Source organism: Neltuma alba, unplaced genomic scaffold (assembly GCF_004799145.2).
Source record: "Neltuma alba isolate B1F8T4 unplaced genomic scaffold, ASM479914v2 tig00007624_pilon, whole genome shotgun sequence".
NCBI classification, from domain to species: domain Eukaryota; kingdom Viridiplantae; phylum Streptophyta; class Magnoliopsida; order Fabales; family Fabaceae; genus Neltuma; species Neltuma alba.
Genome location: NW_021634830.1, coordinates 18,733 through 37,302, shown reverse-complemented (window position 1 = coordinate 37,302; position 18,570 = coordinate 18,733). Strand labels below are relative to the sequence as shown.

Genomic DNA, 18,570 nt, shown 5'->3' with positions numbered 1-18,570 from the left:
ATTTTATGAAAGAACGATAGTTAAGAGATTATTTTTATTTTAAATTATATACATATTAAAATAATTATTTTGAATAAATAAAATAAAAAAATAAATCTAAATCATTCAAATAAAATATAGATGATTCAGATATGATGAGATGAATTTAGGTTTAATTCCCATTAAATTTTCGTAGGCAAGTTTGATTCCTAATGCATTTAAACTTCGGCAAAAATGCCGAGGATATTCCCCCACCCAATTCTTCCCTCTCACAACCAACCTCACCGTCTCACAATTTCGCGGCGATGATTTGATCAGATCGGATTGTACGTGATCCTCGAAGCAGTAGCCGATCGAGTAGAGATGGATGGACCACAACATTGGCGAGCAGCGGGACAACTGGAACACCCGCCTCCTCAACTCCATCACCCTCACCGGATCTACCATGGCTCCCGCTTTCAAGCCGGCCTCCTCTTGGCCCGATGCTGTTCAAGACACAGCTGGCGGAGGAGCAACTCAACACTACGGGGCTCTTCTGGAAGCTCCAGAACGAGATGGAGATGAAGCTCTCACGATCGGAATTAAAAGTCAGCGACAAGGAGGTTAAGGACACGATGGCCAAGGTTCTGGCTCTTCATAAAGCTTACCCACGTCCTCTTTTGGGAGCAGTCATGGGAAAATTTCCAACAAGTTCGAGTTTGCAACTTGGTGGCCATCTTATTCATCAAAGAGAACCGCCTTAAGATCGAAGGAAGCGAAGAATGAATGGAGTGAGGGACTAGAGATGGAAACAAGAGATGATGGGAGAAGCTCGTAATTTTACGCGTCATTATATGAAGCATATAATTTCATAAAGCGAAAAAATGATCAGAACGGGTAAATGCAAATCAGGCATGGAGACTCGTGTGTATTTACCTTTGCCGGGTCTTGAAGAATCAGATTCTCTAGCTCTATGAAGACCCTTTGATTGCTTCTCCGAGTCTTTTACTCGCTGCGATAGCTTCATCGTGGAGAAACTCACAAATCTTATTACGGAACAGTGATTCCATGTCAGGCAAAATCTCCTCCAATGTGTCCAAAACGTCGACAATTCTGAACAAACGCTCCGGCGACAGCGTTGTGGTCGAAACGGCTTTGGCGTAATTCAATAGCTGTGTCGTTATTCCCCGACAAACTTCCATGAAGGACAGTTCGTCCCGAAGAGAGAGCGCCGAGAAGACGACACTGCAGGCATGCCGTTCCTGAGGAAACAGCGTCTTAACGACGAAGTGACAAGCTTTTGTCCATTCTTGGATGTCGTTTTTGAGAGTTTTCATCGGCAACCTGTGGACTTCATTGATGCTGAGATTCTGAAACCCGGTAGTAGTCATCTTGTCGTTTAAGAACTGTTTTCGCCAAGTGACAAAAGCGTCGTAACACTCTTCAACTAACCCAGAAGCGATTGCGTCCTTGAGTTTGGACTCAAAATCTAAAGGGTAAACGAGTCTCTCAGGATTTTCTTTGTCATTCACAATTCCCAGCTGAGTGGAACACAATTGTTTTCGGAGATCGGAAGCAGGAGTATCAATTTTTATTGCCACGTTCTCTTGGAGGGCAGTAATACAACTAACAGTCTCCAATGGAGAATCTAAACTCCAAGGAATTAGAACGATGGCAAGGTAACATAAAGCTGCTCCGATCAAAGTGAGAAGCAAGTTGATCTTCATGAGTTGGACAGTGAGAAAACCCAGGAAAAATTTGAGAAGATCATCCTCGAATCCAAGTTGAATATTCTGCATTTTCAAGCTTAAAGACGTGAAAGCAAATGAACCACTAGAAACGACGCTGAACACGTCCGGTTTTATCTTCATGAATTGGTCATAGAAATAAGAGTAGAGGGAGGTAAGGAACAAGACCAGAAATGCTACGTGATATCCGAAAAATAAATTCCGAGGAGGTTTCCATGTCTTCGCAAACAAGATACTGTAGGGAACGATGATACTCAAAAGAACATACAGAAGAGACTTCCAAGTGTTAAGCTCTCCAAATATAAAGTGAAAAGATGAACTCAGAAGATAAGATAACAGCCCGATGATGGCCGATAGGAACCCCAGGTTTCTCCAGAAGAAGTTGACCTCGGTTGTGCGTCCGGGATTCGACTATATTGTTCAACATATCCATGCAAATAAAGGAAAGAACTTTTAGATTCCCATCAAAATGGAATTTCTTTTCTGCATGATTCTCTCTCTGGGTTTTGGACTCTTCCATTGATGGAAGTTTATATGGCAAAAACAAGTTTTACCAACATCCGTTCGGCCTGGTCTGAGGCAAGCTGAGCTGACTATGACAGAGCTGTACATTTCTGAGGTTACAAGAGCACAACTGTGTTTTAATGGACTTTGATTATCCAAGTTAGATGCTTGAAAAGTGTTCTAAAGAGAAAGAAAGATGAAGAGAGAAAAGAGAGAGTTGGTGGAAAAAGAAGAAATGATGCGCCTGAATACTCAAAACCTAACGCCCTATGTTGCATTCCCTTCCGAAGCTTTACAACTTCAATAATATGATTGAGCTCATTCGAAGGCACGCAAACAGACAAAGAGAGTGGGGCAAGGGTGTGTACAGCGATACCAGCTGGAGACATAAGTACCGACTTAGAACCCCTCATTAATTTCTCCATCGACCAAAGTACTTAATATGAAGCGTGATTTTAGGATCATAATCCTGTAATTGCGTCTTGAATACTAATGGTAGGTGTGAGCGTGATGATTATTTTTATAGTTAAACCTAAATATTTTGTACATTTTAGTTAAATTATTTAATTATAATTAGTCTAATTCAGTTTGAACTATTTTCAATATCTTATTTAATTTATAAATTAATATACATAAGAATATTTTAGAAGGATTATTAGAATTAGATACTACCTCTTGTACTTAATATAAAAGCTAGTTTGCCTTATAATTTGATTCTAAATATAAAGACCTCAATCATTTTACCTTCAATATTTATCTATTTTTTTCCTCAAGTGATCCCTATATATATTGCATATGTTAAGGAGTTACTATCAAATGGTAATTTAAACACACATAATTAATAAGGTCATTTTTATAAAAGATAACATCTATTTTGTTACAAATAACTAATTTAAATAACTTTTTAATCTCTTCAAATTAGTTATCTAGGTTTTATATTAAGGGCAGGAGGTAGTAATTTATTTAGTTTTTATTGATATGTCAAAGCCAGATACATAGCTGTTACGTACATTATTCATAGAAAATATTTTGAAGTATGTTTTCAAACGGTCATCCAAATAAACGCTAAAATAGTTTCCACCTTATTAATTATTATCGTTCACATTCAAGTAGCAAAGTAGACTGCTATTTTTTTTAAAAAAATTTTGTTTGGTCTTTTGCTTTGACCCATTCACACCTTTTGATTGTTTAGATTGAAATTTCAGTTGTTTGGGGTCTTTGTTGTTTATCATTTGGCGTGAATGAGAGATTGCAAACTAATTAATTCTCGTGATATTTCTTTTTCCAATAAAGACATTTACCTCCCTTCTGTGAAAATTTAGAGGATAATAGAAATTTAAAAACAGCACATCTATATATATAATGGCTACATTCTAAGCCATCAGATATTAAAAATGAGTATATATGGAGAACATAAAGGATATATGCAGCATAACTACATTTGTGACCGATCCCTCAGTCTTGCACGCTCTCTGTTATTACAAACTTAATACCAAAACATAGTAATTAACTACTTCAACAAACTTAACAACATATAGTTCATACACTTGAAGGATCCATTTTGGTTGATCCTCACCACAGCCCAGCTGTCAAGCTTTGAAAGCAACATGTGTGGAAGCCAGAGTAGCGAATCTTGTATAACCTTGGCTTTTCTTGTATTTGCCGAACATATATGCTTTGTCGCCCTACAACCTTGATCATTCCTGTGTATGCACCACCAGTATTTTCTGCCATACAACAACCCAGATATATGAATCCATGAGATTGTTTAAATGTTTATAAATTTCACATTAACATTCAATGTACTAGTCGGAGCAATAAATTAAGGTAGATAGGTTTATTATCCCAGAAAAAATTGCATTTATATAAGTCAATATAATCGTTTATGAAATTACCTTGGGTGTTTCCAAACTGAGGATCGTCTTCTCACCGTACTCCTCCCATTCATGAAATTCTTTTGCACTCGTTAACCACCACCGTCCATGTTGGTTGAATATAGCAGCAACAAACATGTATATTCTTGGAAGTTTGGAGATTCCTCTATTAAATTCTAATCAGAATTATTAAGAAAAATTATATACACCCGAGAATTTTATGCAATTTAAATTTAGCATAATAAACTCGCAATCCCACGTTTGAAAAAATTCATTACGTTGCGAGAGAGATGGGCCTGCCCTTTTCATTGGCATGAGAATCTTCTTGAGGTAGCAAGCAAGGATGAAGAGATCTATAGCCATTAGCCAAGGCGCCTTCGGATTCGAAGTTGGAAAAACTCGACAACCGACCAGGGCATAGATTTTATGATGTATGAGAATAGGTAAATTCAAACAAAAAAAAAACTACATATATAATAAAATCATATTTAATTATCTCTACACAAAAGTTATGTTTTAATATATTAGCATTAATTAATTTTGTGAGAATATATTTAGGATAATTGCATGAAACACACTTTTTTCCCTCAATTAGAGGGTCAAATATTAATTAAATAACCATCACAAGCAGATTGAACCCGATCTCCTATTTGCAGAAAAACATTCATTTTATTAAACTACAAGACTATTCGAGAAGCAACGCGCTTTGGATTGCCATGTGAATCCAATCAATTAGTATCCTGTAACCATCAGTTTTCCTACCTTGTTTGGTAATTGGTATCTTTTATAGCTTAAAGGCACAGGCGATGCTCTGAGACTTGACCCCACGCATCACTCTCTTACAAAAGAAGAAAATTAAAATATATGGGAGACGACTAAATTTAATTAATTAGACAGGTCAAGTTTTTTATATCTACTAGGTTAACTTCTCCAATCACACATGAATACTTGTCCTTCTATGTTTCATATGAGTTTATAATTAAATATTATTAAATACTAAGCGCTATGTGTGCTTATTTTGTGTTTTATTTTGGACGATGCGCAGTTCTTATCCTCATAGTGAGCTTGAGATTGTATGCATGGACCTTCTGTCCTATCTCCGATGAATTTCCTTTAAATATGCCTTTTCCGAGTGAGGTGTAAATTTTAGCTAATTTAATTTGCCTATGTTTTGTGTGGCTGTTTGTGCATTTACATGTGCTTTCTTTTTTCCTGGGAAGCAGCATCCTGATGGAAAATTGAAGATGAAGAAGTTGAGAAAACATGTCTGGAAAGCCTTGCAGGAATCTGGCGTTGAAGTGGATGAAACTGAATTTAGTGAGGCACTCGAGCACAAGGTTGGCCCACTCGATTGTAATTATGTTAATTTATCTCTTCTCAATTACATGGGTTTCTTATGAAATTTCGTATGGTGACAGATCAATTCGAGTTCCAGATTTGCAGTTGAGGGGAAGTATGTGCGTTTGGTGGCCAAGGATGGTGACTAGTTGCGACCGTATAAGCTGGAATCCCTGACTTTTACCTGGTGGTATTTTGCTATTGTTAGACATTAATTGATATCGTTTAGAATTGAAAGGAGGCGGTCCATTTTTGCGTCTAAACTGACAGAGGAACTAAAGGAGGAGGAGGTTGTTTTAATTTATTTTTCAAACCTCTCCCGTCTCCCTTTGCGAAAAATTTTTTGCAGGAACGAATTGATTATTATTATGCAAATGTATTCAGTTGTTGTATAAAATGATTTTGAATCACTGAAAGGTAATTTCTTTTATTGTTTATTGTTTATTATCAACATTGTTATAATATTTTTTATTTTTAAATTCGGTAAAACGTTTAAAATGATTTTAGTTAAATGAAGAACGAAAATAAGTAAAAAAATCATCATGGCCAGGATATTATTAAATTCTTATTGACTTGGAGAAAAATAAATCATTCGTGATTAGGCAAATCATGCGTCCTTGAAATTGAGTTCTTGCTTCTTACGGCTGGCACAATGGCATGCTTCTGGGGGATTACTGACTTGGCTGAAAGTTCCTATATGGATTTTGAAGAGAGAAATAACGTCCGCGTCCCAGTTTCGTTGGATGCATTATACATATTTTTACAAGGGTATAAAGTGGAATGAAATAATAGATATGAGATATCGTTTCGTCTCGATAGAAAAAGGAAAACGAATATCTTTCTCTTCCATATAATCGAATTGGAAAAAAATAACAGAAATAATTAAGTACAAAAAAGCTTATTGTGTTTTTAATTGAAAAAAGCGGCGAGGTAGTTTTCTTATTCTACACATTTTTGACGTCAACAATATAAACTGATAAACAGGAAAATGACATGAGAAATGATTGTTGAATTTGAAATTTTTAAATAATGACCTCAAAATAAGAAAAATTATTTTTTTCACACATGATTAAATAGAGATTTTGGTTTTTTTCAAAAAAAATATAAAATCCCCCTCACTTTCGACATATTTAGCACCTTCTGGGTGCATGCAGCATCTAAAAATATTTTGTTACTGACATCCTAAAATATTTTTTAAGTGCTCTATCATTCAAAAGTATTTTTTTGTCTTAGTGCTAAATGCATTAAAAAATATTTTAGGAAACTAGATCCACCTAAAAAAATATTTTAGGATGTTAGACATACTTAAAAAATACTTAAAATGTTGGATATAAATACTGGATGGATTTAACTCGTAAATGAATTGGTAGGTTAGACGGTGAACCCACCATAATTTTTCAATAACTTCATACAAATTTGAAAAATGCAATTAACTATAACCAAATCCACAAAATTAAATAAATAATATGGCATATATGACAAAATATGAATATATTATCTATACAGTAATAATAAAATAAAGGTGCAAATCATTAAAGTAATCATTATGTATAAATAAAATTAATATAACAAAATATTTGTGTATCATGGCCTCCATATTTTATTAAAAAATACAAATTGGAAAAGGCCAATCCACAAGTTAAGTGGGTTGGGCTAAAATTGGTTCATTTTCAGATGGGTTGCAATTTGATCAACCAAATCAAGTGAGAAAGTTAGGCCCATATACGTTGAAAATTCTATAAATTTAAGTGAGAATATCTTACTATGTAAACTTGGAACACAGATATTTTTTTTTTTACATATTTTAATTTTTTTTGAATTTTTATTTTAATATAAATAATATTTTTGTTTCAATTTCTTAAACTGTTGTCATTGAGAGATTATGAACAAATTCCTTCAAAGACGGCAGTTTCCCTTTTCTATGAATAAGTATAGCTTGAATAAGATATAAAACAAATTAAAGTTGAAAGAACTAAATTAAAACATAAGTGAGAAGACCAGATCTGCGAAAGGTTAAAGGGTATTATGTCAAAGTGAGGACGTAGGATTACAAATCAACAGACCAATTACTCTGCAAGAATACAAGCTTGCCAAATATCTCCTACGAAATCAAGAGTGAAAAATTTAGCATCAAACATAATCAAATGAATATATCTGACAGGAAGTACATGATGTGTGCTCAGCCACAAACTAATGCATGTGATTATTTATCACAAATGTCATATAAACATCTTTATTTTTGTTGGTTTTGAAACATATCTATCTTCTCCAGCTACGCAATGAAATCATAGGGCTCCTAGCCAACTCAGTGGGCTGATGATACATGAATACCTGTGCAGGCTGGAGAGTTCCGAGATGGAGAAATGGATCTTAAGGCCCAGATATTAGCACTTGCAGAGCAAGTCAAGGAGGGGAGCCAGGCAGAGAGTGGGGCAGGAGATGAAGGTCCAGTTGTGACTGACCGTTGGTAATCTGCACCATGTGTTCGTTCACTTTTCTTCGTCTGGGATCTTACGTTGTGTGTTTTTAAATCCCATGTCCTGTATTCATTACTGCCTCTGTTTCTCATTATATTCTTTCCTGTCCTAAATATAAAACCTATTTACACTACAAATAAATATTATATTTAGGATCGGAAGAGTAAAAACTTATTTAACTTTTTATTTGGTCCTTAATATAGTACTTCAATTACTTTTTTTTCATATTTATTTATTTTTTGTTAAAGTAGTCCTTATAAATAGTTTCACACATTAAAATTTTATTAAACGATAATTCTAATTAATACAATTGATTAACAAAGATATTTAGAGAAAACAAAACATTTTATACCAAAATAATTAACTTAATTAATTTTTTAATCATTTTAAATTAGTTAACTAAAATTATATTAAGGATAGGAAGTAGTATTAAGTAGGTAATTGGAGACTCCATATATATGAGTAAAAGAGAGGATGCAAAAGGGAACGCGTGTGCATGAGGGAATTTGGGAGGTGATATGTTGAAAATGTCGGGGGAGCCACACCTAACAAGAAAGAAGCAGGGAGGGCGAAGCGTGAGGTGGGGGCCCAGGTGCACGCGGGTGTCACATGACATGAGGGCCCCACGGGAAATTGGGACGCATTGATGGAAGAGCTTGGGAGAGAAGAGAACGGACGCAAGCAGCACCTGCCACAGGACCACAGCTATATGACCCCTGCCCTAAAAAATCTCCGTACGGTAAACGACCTCTTAAACGACCATTTGGACCATTTTCCCCTCTAATGTCTTACCCTCATCTCTCTCTCTCTCTCTCTCGTTCACTTTTCTTTCGTCTGGGATCTCCGTTGTTTTTTTTTTTACCCTATGTCCTCTGTTAGGGGGTGCTTGCATATAATGAGAAGTATTTTTTAAAAAATATTTTTTTATAAATCAAGATAGATTTATCTATGTATTTATTTCATATACCTAAAATTATTTTTAAAACATCACGTTAGACAGCATAAGTAAGTAACTGAAGACACTCTAACAGATAGGATTTGATTGCTCGGTGACGGCAAAATTTCAACGTTCACATCAAGAAGACTCCAGGTGGCCTAAGCAGCGACCCGCATCATCTCACGGCGACATTACATGAACCATTCATTATGAAAACTATCTACCCAGTTTCACATCTGTGTTGGGTGTTAGCCTCCCACAGTCGCCCGTTCTTAACTTAGTCAACAATTTGAAACGAAATATCAAATGAAACGAAATGGTCTAGGTTGCTGCTTAAGTTAACATCTATCTATCTCTATCACATCATGACAAATAAATAAGAAAAACATATAGTAACAAATTATGTCAGTTGACGTTAAATTGTAAGTTTTATACTACCTACTTGATACATTTGATCCCTTAGTTTCTTGTCTTTGTTCTTGAGCCCTTTCTTGATTAACAATAATACCTATTAAACAACAATACAATGACATTCTAAATCAATCACATAATTCATCAAACACTAAACTCTAAAACCCTAGTTTAAATATATGGGATACGACTAAATTTAACTAATTACTTTAAAAGAGTCCTTATTATCATATATTTTCCCTTAATATATATTACTTTTAACTAATTTTTTAAAAAATAAAAAATACAGTAGCTTCTTACATTAAATATAGATTTTTTTTTTAAAAAAAAAGGTGCTTAGTTTCGAATATTATTGCAGGGGTGAAGCATTTCGTGATTCCGAGTACAGAGTTTACGGGTTCTCTCTTAGCAAATCTGTCTAGTCAACATCCGTGACGCGTTTTCTCTAATTATTACAAAAAATTGTTAATATGGGAAAAAAAACTATTTTAGGGATACCTATATTTTTTTTAATTTTTAATTTAGTATCTATGTGTTTTTTCTCGTAATTAAATATTTAATTTTGCCTTATTAACATCTTCAACCCTTGTATAGAGACTAAAAATGTTCATAGAACAAAGTTATAAGAGCTAATGTTACTCAAAAAATAAAATTAAATAATTTAATTAAGAAAAAAAACACATAGATATATTAAGAAAAAGTATAGGTATCTTCAATATGGTTTTTTTCAAAAATTTATTTAAAAATAAGGTTAAATTATACAAAATTTTCTTAAACTTTATGTCATGCGTGAATAATCTGGTTAACTTTTGAAACTTTATCATAAACATGTCTCAATTGAACAATATCATTATTTATTTGCTAATAGTGACTTAAATTAAAAAAAATTTTTTAAACATAACTCAAAATTTGAGAAGATTATATTCTTACAGAAATAGCTTTTAAGAAATATAAAATCAATAGTTTGGGATAACATCTATATTCATGGAAGTTTGGAGATTCCTTAGTATTAAATTCTAATTAAAAGTTATTAAGAAAAATTATATACACCCGAGAATTTTGTGCAATTTAAAGTTAGAATAATAAAAAATATATGCAACTCTAATTTTTTTTCCCCCTTGGCTCGATCACTTTCCTCCAATGAATAATTTAGTCAGATCCTTTTTTGGATCAATTGAGATTAAAAAAACAGTGATGATTTATAAAATAGAAAAAAAGACAATAAAATACCCTAGAATTTGTTAAACAACAAATAAGTGTGTGGACAAATTTCAAAATCCCAATTCAAACCTCTTGTATTATTTTAAAAATTTTAAATCTTACAAAATTACACAAATTTTGGGGTGCCTATATATTTTTTTAATTTTTAACTTGGTACCTATGTGTTTTTGCTCTTAATTAAATATTTAATTTTGCCTTATTAACATCTTTAACCCATGCATAGAGACTAAAAATGCTAATAGAACAAAGTTATAAAAGCTAATGTTGCTAAAAAAATAAAATAAAATGATTTAATTAAGAAAAAAACACATAGATACCAAATTAAAATTAAGAGAAAGTATAGGTATCTTCAATATGGTTTTTTTTTTCCAAAAACAAGGATGGTAACTAGTTGCGACCTTATAAGCTGGAATCCCTGGCTTTTATTTGGTGATATGCTGCTGTTGTTTAGACATTAATTGATGTCGTTTAGAATTGAAAGGAGGCGGGTCCCTTTTTGCGTCTAAACTTATAGAGGAAGTGAAGGAGGAGGAGGTTGTTTTAATTTATTTTGTAAACCTCCCCCGTCTCCCTTTGCAAAAAAATTTTGCAGGAACAAATTGATTATTATTATGCAAATGTATTCAGCTGTTGTATCAAATGATTTTGAATCACTGAAAGGAAATTTCTTTTATTGTTTATTGTTTATTATCAACATTGTTATAATTTTTTTTATTTTTAAATTCAGTAAAAGTTTAAAATGATTTTAATTAAATGAAGAACGAAAATAGGTAAAAAGACATCATCATGGCCAGGATATTATTAAATTCTTTTCGACTTGAAAAAAAAAATTATTCGTGATTAGGCAAATCATGCGTCCTTGAAATTGAGTTCTTGCTTCTTACGGCTTACACAATAGCACATTTCTAAGGGGTCACTGACTTGGCCGAAAGTTCCTATATCGATTTTAAAGAGAGCAATAACATCCGCGCCCTAGTTTCGTTTGACGCGTTATACATATTTTTACAAGGATATAAAGTGGAATGAAATAATTGATATCTTTTTGTCTCGATAGAAAAAGGAAAACGAATATGTTTCTCCTTCATATGATCGAATTGGAAAAAGTAGCAGAAATAATTAAGTACGAAAAAGCTTTCTGTTTTTTTAATTGGAAAAAGCGGAAGCCTCGTGAATTCTGCACATTTTTCACGTCAACAATATAGACGGATAAACGGGATAATGACATACAAAATGATTGTTAAATTTGAAATATTAAAATAATGACCTCAAAATGAGCAAAATTCTCCTTTTCACACATGATTAAATAGAGATTTTGGTTTTTTTCAAAAAAAAAAAAAAATCCCTCTCACTGGCCTCTGGCATATCCAGCACCTTGAAATATTTTTTCAGGTACATCTGGTGCCCGAAAATATTTTGTAGTGTATCTGACATCCTAAAAATATTTTTCAAGTGCTCCAGCATTGAGAAGTATTCTTTTGCCTTGGTGCTAAATGTATTAAAAAAAATATTTTAGGGCCTGAATGCACTTAAAAATAATTCAGGGTGTTGAATATACCTGAGAAAATATTTTGAAGTGTTAATGAACATTAATAATTGGTAGGTTGGACCGGTCAACCATCATAATTTTTCAGTAACTTCAAACAGATTTGAAAAATGCAATTAACTATATCCAAATCCACAAAATTAAATAAATAATACCTTCAATTTACAATTTTATTCATAATTTTTTCCTCATAATTTTTTTTTTTCCAGAATATCTTGTTTTCTTGATGGTTAGAGATCAAATAAGGGGCAGAGAAGCAAATTCCTACCATTGTACCATAACAATCTCTAATGTGATTTCTTGAGTAAAAATATAAATTGAAGGTATTAAATAGAAGTGAGAATGAACCTGTTTGGCATAACTTTTTTCAAGCTTAAAAGTAGCTTATTTTCACTACAAGCCTGATCGGAATATTTATCATGTTTGCTAACATTCTAAAAAGCCATGATCTCTCTCTCTCTCTCTCTCTATTTTATTTTTCTTTAATTTTGTAAGAAAAGAAAAATCATCAGAAAATTTAAATAACAGATGATAGGGACTGCTGATTTTAACCCTCCCCACTAACCACCAAAAAAATCCATAAAGAAAATTAAAAATAAAGGTCGCCACAATGAGAAGAGGAAGAGAAATTGCTCGTCGTGTGCGTTGTTCCCTCTAGCTACCTGCGTGCTATGCTCCAAGGCAAGGATGAGATTTAATTTTAATTTGTTAAAAATTAAAAGGTTAATCATTTTGGATCTAGTCCCAGAAATCTAAAACTAATAGTTTGGTTGCTTAAAATTTGATTTGGTTTTGGTTTTGTTTATTATTTTAGGGACAAAAAATTTTAAACCAGACCAAAAGAAGGTGAAATCTATAAATTCATTTTTGGTCCTCGAAGATATATAGATTTAGTTTTATATGCTTTGAGGCGGTTAAAGAAGCCCTGGATTTATGTTGTTTTTGGCCTGGAAAAGAACTGAATCATACTAAATCTTCATCAATTTTTAGCCCAATTGTTCCTCATGATATGAAATATCCGTTGTCAAGCTTAATGCAAGTTCGTTTTTAGCCCAAATATTCCTCATGATTTAGGCAGGAACAAATCTCACATCTGCAACCATGTTCTTTCTACATGATTAAAAGTAGAATTGTAGCTTGGAAAGCTCACCTCTTGTCCGTATCACTAAAAAAAGAGAAAAGAAAAAAATAGTGAACTACCAATATTAGTGCATTTGATCGAGGTTATGGATTTTGTGGCAAAGCAGGTACTTAATTACTGCTCCTGATTAATTAAGGGAAAAATGATGATAAAATACATTCTGAATTTTAAAATGACAAATAAGACATTCGAATAAACAAAATGACAAATAAGGCATTAGGTATCAATATGAAATTTTGATTTTTGGTCTCAAAACATGTTGCAAAACCCATTAACAAAATAGTAACTCTCACTATGAAAGTTATAAATCCCACTATGTGTTTTGTGAAATTCAGCGTGGAATTATATTTTTTTTTACAGAGAAGTTGCCCAACCCCTCAAAACAGGTTACAAAACTTATTGACCAAGTAGTAAATCCTACTATAAAAATTGTAAATCTCATTATGTATTTGTAAAATTCGGCAAAACTTACCCAGCCCTTCAAAATATGTTGCAAAACCTATTGACGAAGAAGTAACTCTCACTATGAAAGCTGTAAATCCCACTATGTGTTTTGTAAAATTCAAAATCAAAATCCCAGATTGGTACCTGATGCCTTGTTTGTTATTTTGTTTATTTAGATGCCTTATTTGTCATTTTAAAATTCAGAAGGTATTTTACTGTCATTTTCCCTTAATTAAGCCTGTACCGGTGGATAAATGCGCGCGTGCGTGTATACATATGCACAGAGAGAGAGAGAGAGAGAGAGAAGGGATGAGAATCTGCCTTACAAGAAAACGAGACAAAATATTGAGAAGGGAATTAGTTACTTGTGCTACCTCTGCTGCTTCCTCCAAGTTGTGATTAGACTCATAATTATGGGCACAAATCAGTTACAGGAGAGATTCGTCGCTTGCGTGGGCGTGAGGGGGATTAGGAAGGGAAGTCTGGCTTTGACTGGGAGAGGGCACCGTGGCAGGAGAGAGAAGGGGTGAAGTGGCACCTCGAAAGTACACAAGAATTTCTCCTCTTTTAGGTCATTAGGATGATGGAAGGCTCGTGACGCTGATATTCAAAACCCTTTTTCCGCTTTTATTGTGTTACGGCCATACGCAGACCGACATCTTGAATTTCTTGCGCTTTTTTTTTTTTTTTTTTTTTTTGTATAAGAACTGAACCTTCATTGAACTAACAAAAAAAGAGCACTGGTAAAACAAAAAAAATCCCATCCTTCGTCAACGTCCGCCTCCTGACCGAGAGAAGAGAAGAGAAGAGGTTTGATCAAAGAGCACATCTTTAATTTCTTCACAGTTAAGTCTTGAGTGGTCTACTAATGGTATGTGTGAGCCTAATGCCTTTTTTTCTTCTAAATATTATTTTTATATTTAAATCTAAATATTTTGTGCATTTTAGTTAAATTATTTTAATTACAATTAGTCTGACCCCATTTTGAACCGTTGCCTTGACCAGTCTTGCACGCTCTCTGTTATTACAAATTTAATACCAAAAACACAGTAATTAACTACTTCAAGAAACTTAACAACATTCATATACTTGAAGGATCCATTTTGGTTCGTCCTCCGTACAGCTCAGTATAATTGTTAAGCCTTTAAAAGCAACATGTGCGGAAGCCAGAGTAGCGAATCTTGTGCAACCTTGGGTTATCTTGTACTTGCTGAACATGTTTTGTCGCCCCACAGCATATAAATGTTTATAAATTTCACATTAACATCCGACTTACATAAATGAAAGGCGTACAAGTTGGGAGCAATAAATTAAAGTGGATAGGTTTACTATCCCAGAAAGAAAATTGCACTTATATAAGTCGATATAATCCTTTAATTTGCACAGTTTATGAAATTACCTTGGGTGTGTTCAACTGGGGATCGTCTTCTCACCATACTCCTCCCATTCATGAAAATCTTTTGCACTCGGTAACACCACCGTCCATGTCGGTTAAATATTGCTGCACCAGATTCATCGTACAATCAGATTATGCTTTGATATCTTAAGGGAACCAATAGGAAAACCTACGAATGATTCTGGGTAATAATACCCAAAAACACACACACACACACACACACACTCATTACCTGGGGTTTGTTTGCTCGTATTTTCCCAGAAACAGCTGGTTTATTTGACCCTCTATAACTGGGACTCCGAAATCTCCAGTTTCGACGTCATTTAGGAACTCGATCATGAAATTCTCATAGGCAGGCAACATAGTTCTCCTCAGTGAACTCGTAATGGCATTTCTAAGGTGATCATCACAGATAACCCATCGAGACTGGTTTTCACAAATCTTCTCAAACTGCAACTTAAATAACTCAAACCTGTGTCCGGCATTTTCGAATCGAACAAGTGAGTAGTCCATAACGTTCAACAGTTCGAGCACTCTATCCCATGAACTTTTCTGGTAAATCTCATGGTATTGGTACACTTTTAAAATGTGTTTGTGCAGCCAATCGCCACCTAATAGGTCTGCAAGTTCAGTGTTCATGGCATTTTGAACTATGTACCTTATATTGTTCATCATGACAAAAGAGCACAGAGCTGGGTCATTATCATAGATCTTAGAGTTAGCCTCCAGATTGGTCTCCAGCAAATCCACAATCCGAAGCAGTTGCTCAGATAAAGAGGAAGACGAGGGTGATGATGGCAACGATGAAACATGGGTGCCCTCGAAAACTCTTTCGAGTTGCTTCCGACATTGACAAGCAGCTCTTAGGTAGTTCATCACATAAATGTTTGTCGGATGAAGCCCACCTCTGCTGGCTCCTGCTAGCTGCGTGCCATAGAATGAACGAATAAGAAAATATCATGGGCTTGATATTATGATATAATAATTAGTATTTAATTATTTAAGAGCTCAGGTATTTTTTCGAGGTGATTCAACATTAAATATTGCGTAGGCAAGTTCAAACTGGGGCAAAAATGCCAACGATATTCCCCCACCCAATTCTTCCCTCTCACAACCAACGTCACCGTCTCACAATTTCACGGCGATGATCTGATCAGATCGGAATCGTACTTGATCCTCGAAGCAGTAGTCGATCGAGTAGAGATAGATGGACCACAACATTGGCGAGCAGCGGGACAACCGGAACACCCACCTCCTCAACTCCATCAACACCATCAACCTCGCCCCATCTACTATTGCTGGAGTCGTCGGTGCTAACGGAGCAGCGCTTCCCCCTTTCAAGCTCTCCTCCGGCCTCCTCTTTCCCACCGCCACGGGGATGCTTTTCATAATGAACAAGACTCAGCTGGCGGAGGAGCAACGCGACAACACGGGGCTCTTCTGGCAGCTCCAGAACGAGATCGAGATGAAGCTCTCACGATCGGAATTAAAAAGTCAGCGACGAGGAAGTTAAGGAAGCGATGGCCAAGGTTCTGGCTCTTGATAAAGCTTATCCAATTCCTCTTTTGGGAGCAATGGTAGAAACATTTCCAAACAAGTTCGAGCTTGCAACATGGTGGCCATCTTATTCATCAAAGAGAACCACCTTTACGATCCAAGGGAGCGAAGAACGAATGGAATGAGGGACTAGAGATGGAAACAAAGGATGATGGGAGAAGCTCGTAATTTTACGCGTCAATATTATACACAAAACATATAATTTCTTATGGCGAAAAAATGATCAGAATTGGTAAATGCAGATCAGGCATTGAGATTCGTGTGTATTTACTTTTGCCGGGTCTTGACCAATCAGATTCTCGAGCTCCATGAAGACTCCTGTGATTGCTTCTCCTAGTCTTTTGCTCACTGCGATAGCTTCATCGTAGAGGAACTCACAAATCTTATTGCAGAAAAGCGATTCCATGTCAGGCAAAATCTCCTCCAATGTGTCCAAAACGACGACGATTGTGACCAAATGCTCCGGCGACTGCGCTGTGGTCAGAACGGCTTTGGCATAATTCAATAGCCGTGCCATTATTCCCCGACAAACCTCCATGAAAGACAGTTCGTCCCCAGGAGAGAGCGCCGAGAAGACGACACTGCAGGCATGCCGTTCCTGAGGAAACAGCCTCTTAACGACCAAATGACAAGCTTTTGTCCATTCTTCGATGTCGTTTTTGAGGGTTTTCATCGGCAACCTGGGGACTTCATTGATGCTGAGATTCTGAAACCCCATAGTAGTCATCTGGTCGTTTAGGAACTGTTTTCGCCAAGTGATGAAAGCGTCGTAACACTCTTGAACTAACCCAGAAGCGATTGCGTCCTTGAGTCTAGACTCAAAATCTGAAGGGTAAACGAATCTCTCAGGATTTTCACTGTCATTCACAATTCCCAGCTGAGTGGAACACAATTGCTTTCGGAGATCGGAAACACGACAATCAATTTTTATTGCCACGTTCTCTTGGAGGGCAGTAATACAACTAACAGTCTCCAATGGAGAACCTAAACTCCAAGGAATTAGAACGATGGCGAAGTAACACAAAGCTGCTCCGACCAAAGCGAGAAGCAAGTTGATCTTCATGAGCTGGATGGTGAGAAAACCCAGGAAAAATTTGAGAAGATCATCCTCAAATCCAAGTTGAATATTCTGCCTTTTCAAGCTTAAAGACGTCAAAGCAAATGAACCAGTAGAAAGGAGACTGAACATGTCCGGCTTTTCCTTCACGAATTTGTCATAGAAATAAGAGTAAATTGAGGAGAGGAGCAAGACCAGGAATGCTAGGTGAGATCTGAACAATAAATTCTGGAGAGGTTTCCATGTCTTCACGAAGAAGATACTGTAGGGAAAGATCAGACTCAAAAAAATATACAGAAGAGTCTTCCAAGTGTTCATCTCTCCAAACATAAAGTGAAAAGAGGAACTCAGACGATAAGATAACAGGCCAATGATACTCGATAGGAATCCCAGGTTTCTCCACCAGAAGTATTCGACCTCATCTTTATCTGGGATTAGGTTAATGGACATTGTCGATCATGAAGAGTTTTCACAAGAAGGAAAGATATAATTTGGAGAGAATAAGCTGAGGTATGGACAACGCCACTCCAAGTCGGTGACTGACACACCTTAAAAACGCAACACCCTTGCCCTTGTCCTTGCTCGGGCGATTTAATGCAAAACATATTGGTTTAGCGCACAGCTCAATTATTAAAATTGCAACTTGCATAGTAAGTGACACATCTTCATTTTGAATAGTTTTAAACAATATTTTGAGCATGTTTTTAAGAGTTATCAATTAATTTTCGGTGATTTCTAAGAGTTCATTTGAGAAATTAATTTGGGTCATTAATTGGGAGCTTTTATTGTGAATATCATAGAGTCAAAATAGAATTTAGTTTAAGATATAATCATCAAGTAATAATAAAGTATACTAGTTCTGAATCTGAAAAGGAAAAATTTAGTATCAATTCCTTTTGCTTCTTCTACAATCAGGTGACGTAGTTTTCTTCAATGGATGAAAAAGAAGTTTGAATGAGCCACC

The 18,570-nt window shown here is 35.1% G+C and overlaps 2 protein-coding genes across 2 annotated transcripts in view; one reads left to right on the top strand and one right to left on the bottom strand.

Annotated features, from left to right (window-relative positions):
- LOC114752971 (UBP1-associated proteins 1C-like) overlaps positions 1-5,873 on the top strand; it is a 33,772-nt gene extending 27,899 nt beyond the window's left edge. The window contains exon 4 of the mRNA XM_028941645.1: positions 5,503-5,873. Coding sequence (XP_028797478.1) covers positions 5,503-5,571 — 69 coding nt within the window. The 3' untranslated portion in view covers positions 5,572-5,873. The remainder of the gene's footprint in view (positions 1-5,502) is intronic.
- A 10,899-nt stretch (positions 5,874-16,772) lies between these two features.
- On the bottom strand, positions 16,773-18,056 carry LOC114752970 (uncharacterized). The gene has a single exon (XM_028941644.1). The coding sequence runs from the start codon at positions 18,054-18,056 to the stop codon at positions 16,773-16,775; it is 1,284 nt and encodes a 427-aa protein (XP_028797477.1).
- Positions 18,057-18,570: the final 514 nt, after the last annotated feature.

Excerpts from the sequence above, each read along its gene's own strand:
- LOC114752970 (XM_028941644.1), bottom strand. The coding sequence starts at position 18,056 with ATGTCCATTAACCTAATCCCAGATAAAGATGAGGTCGAATACTTCTGG.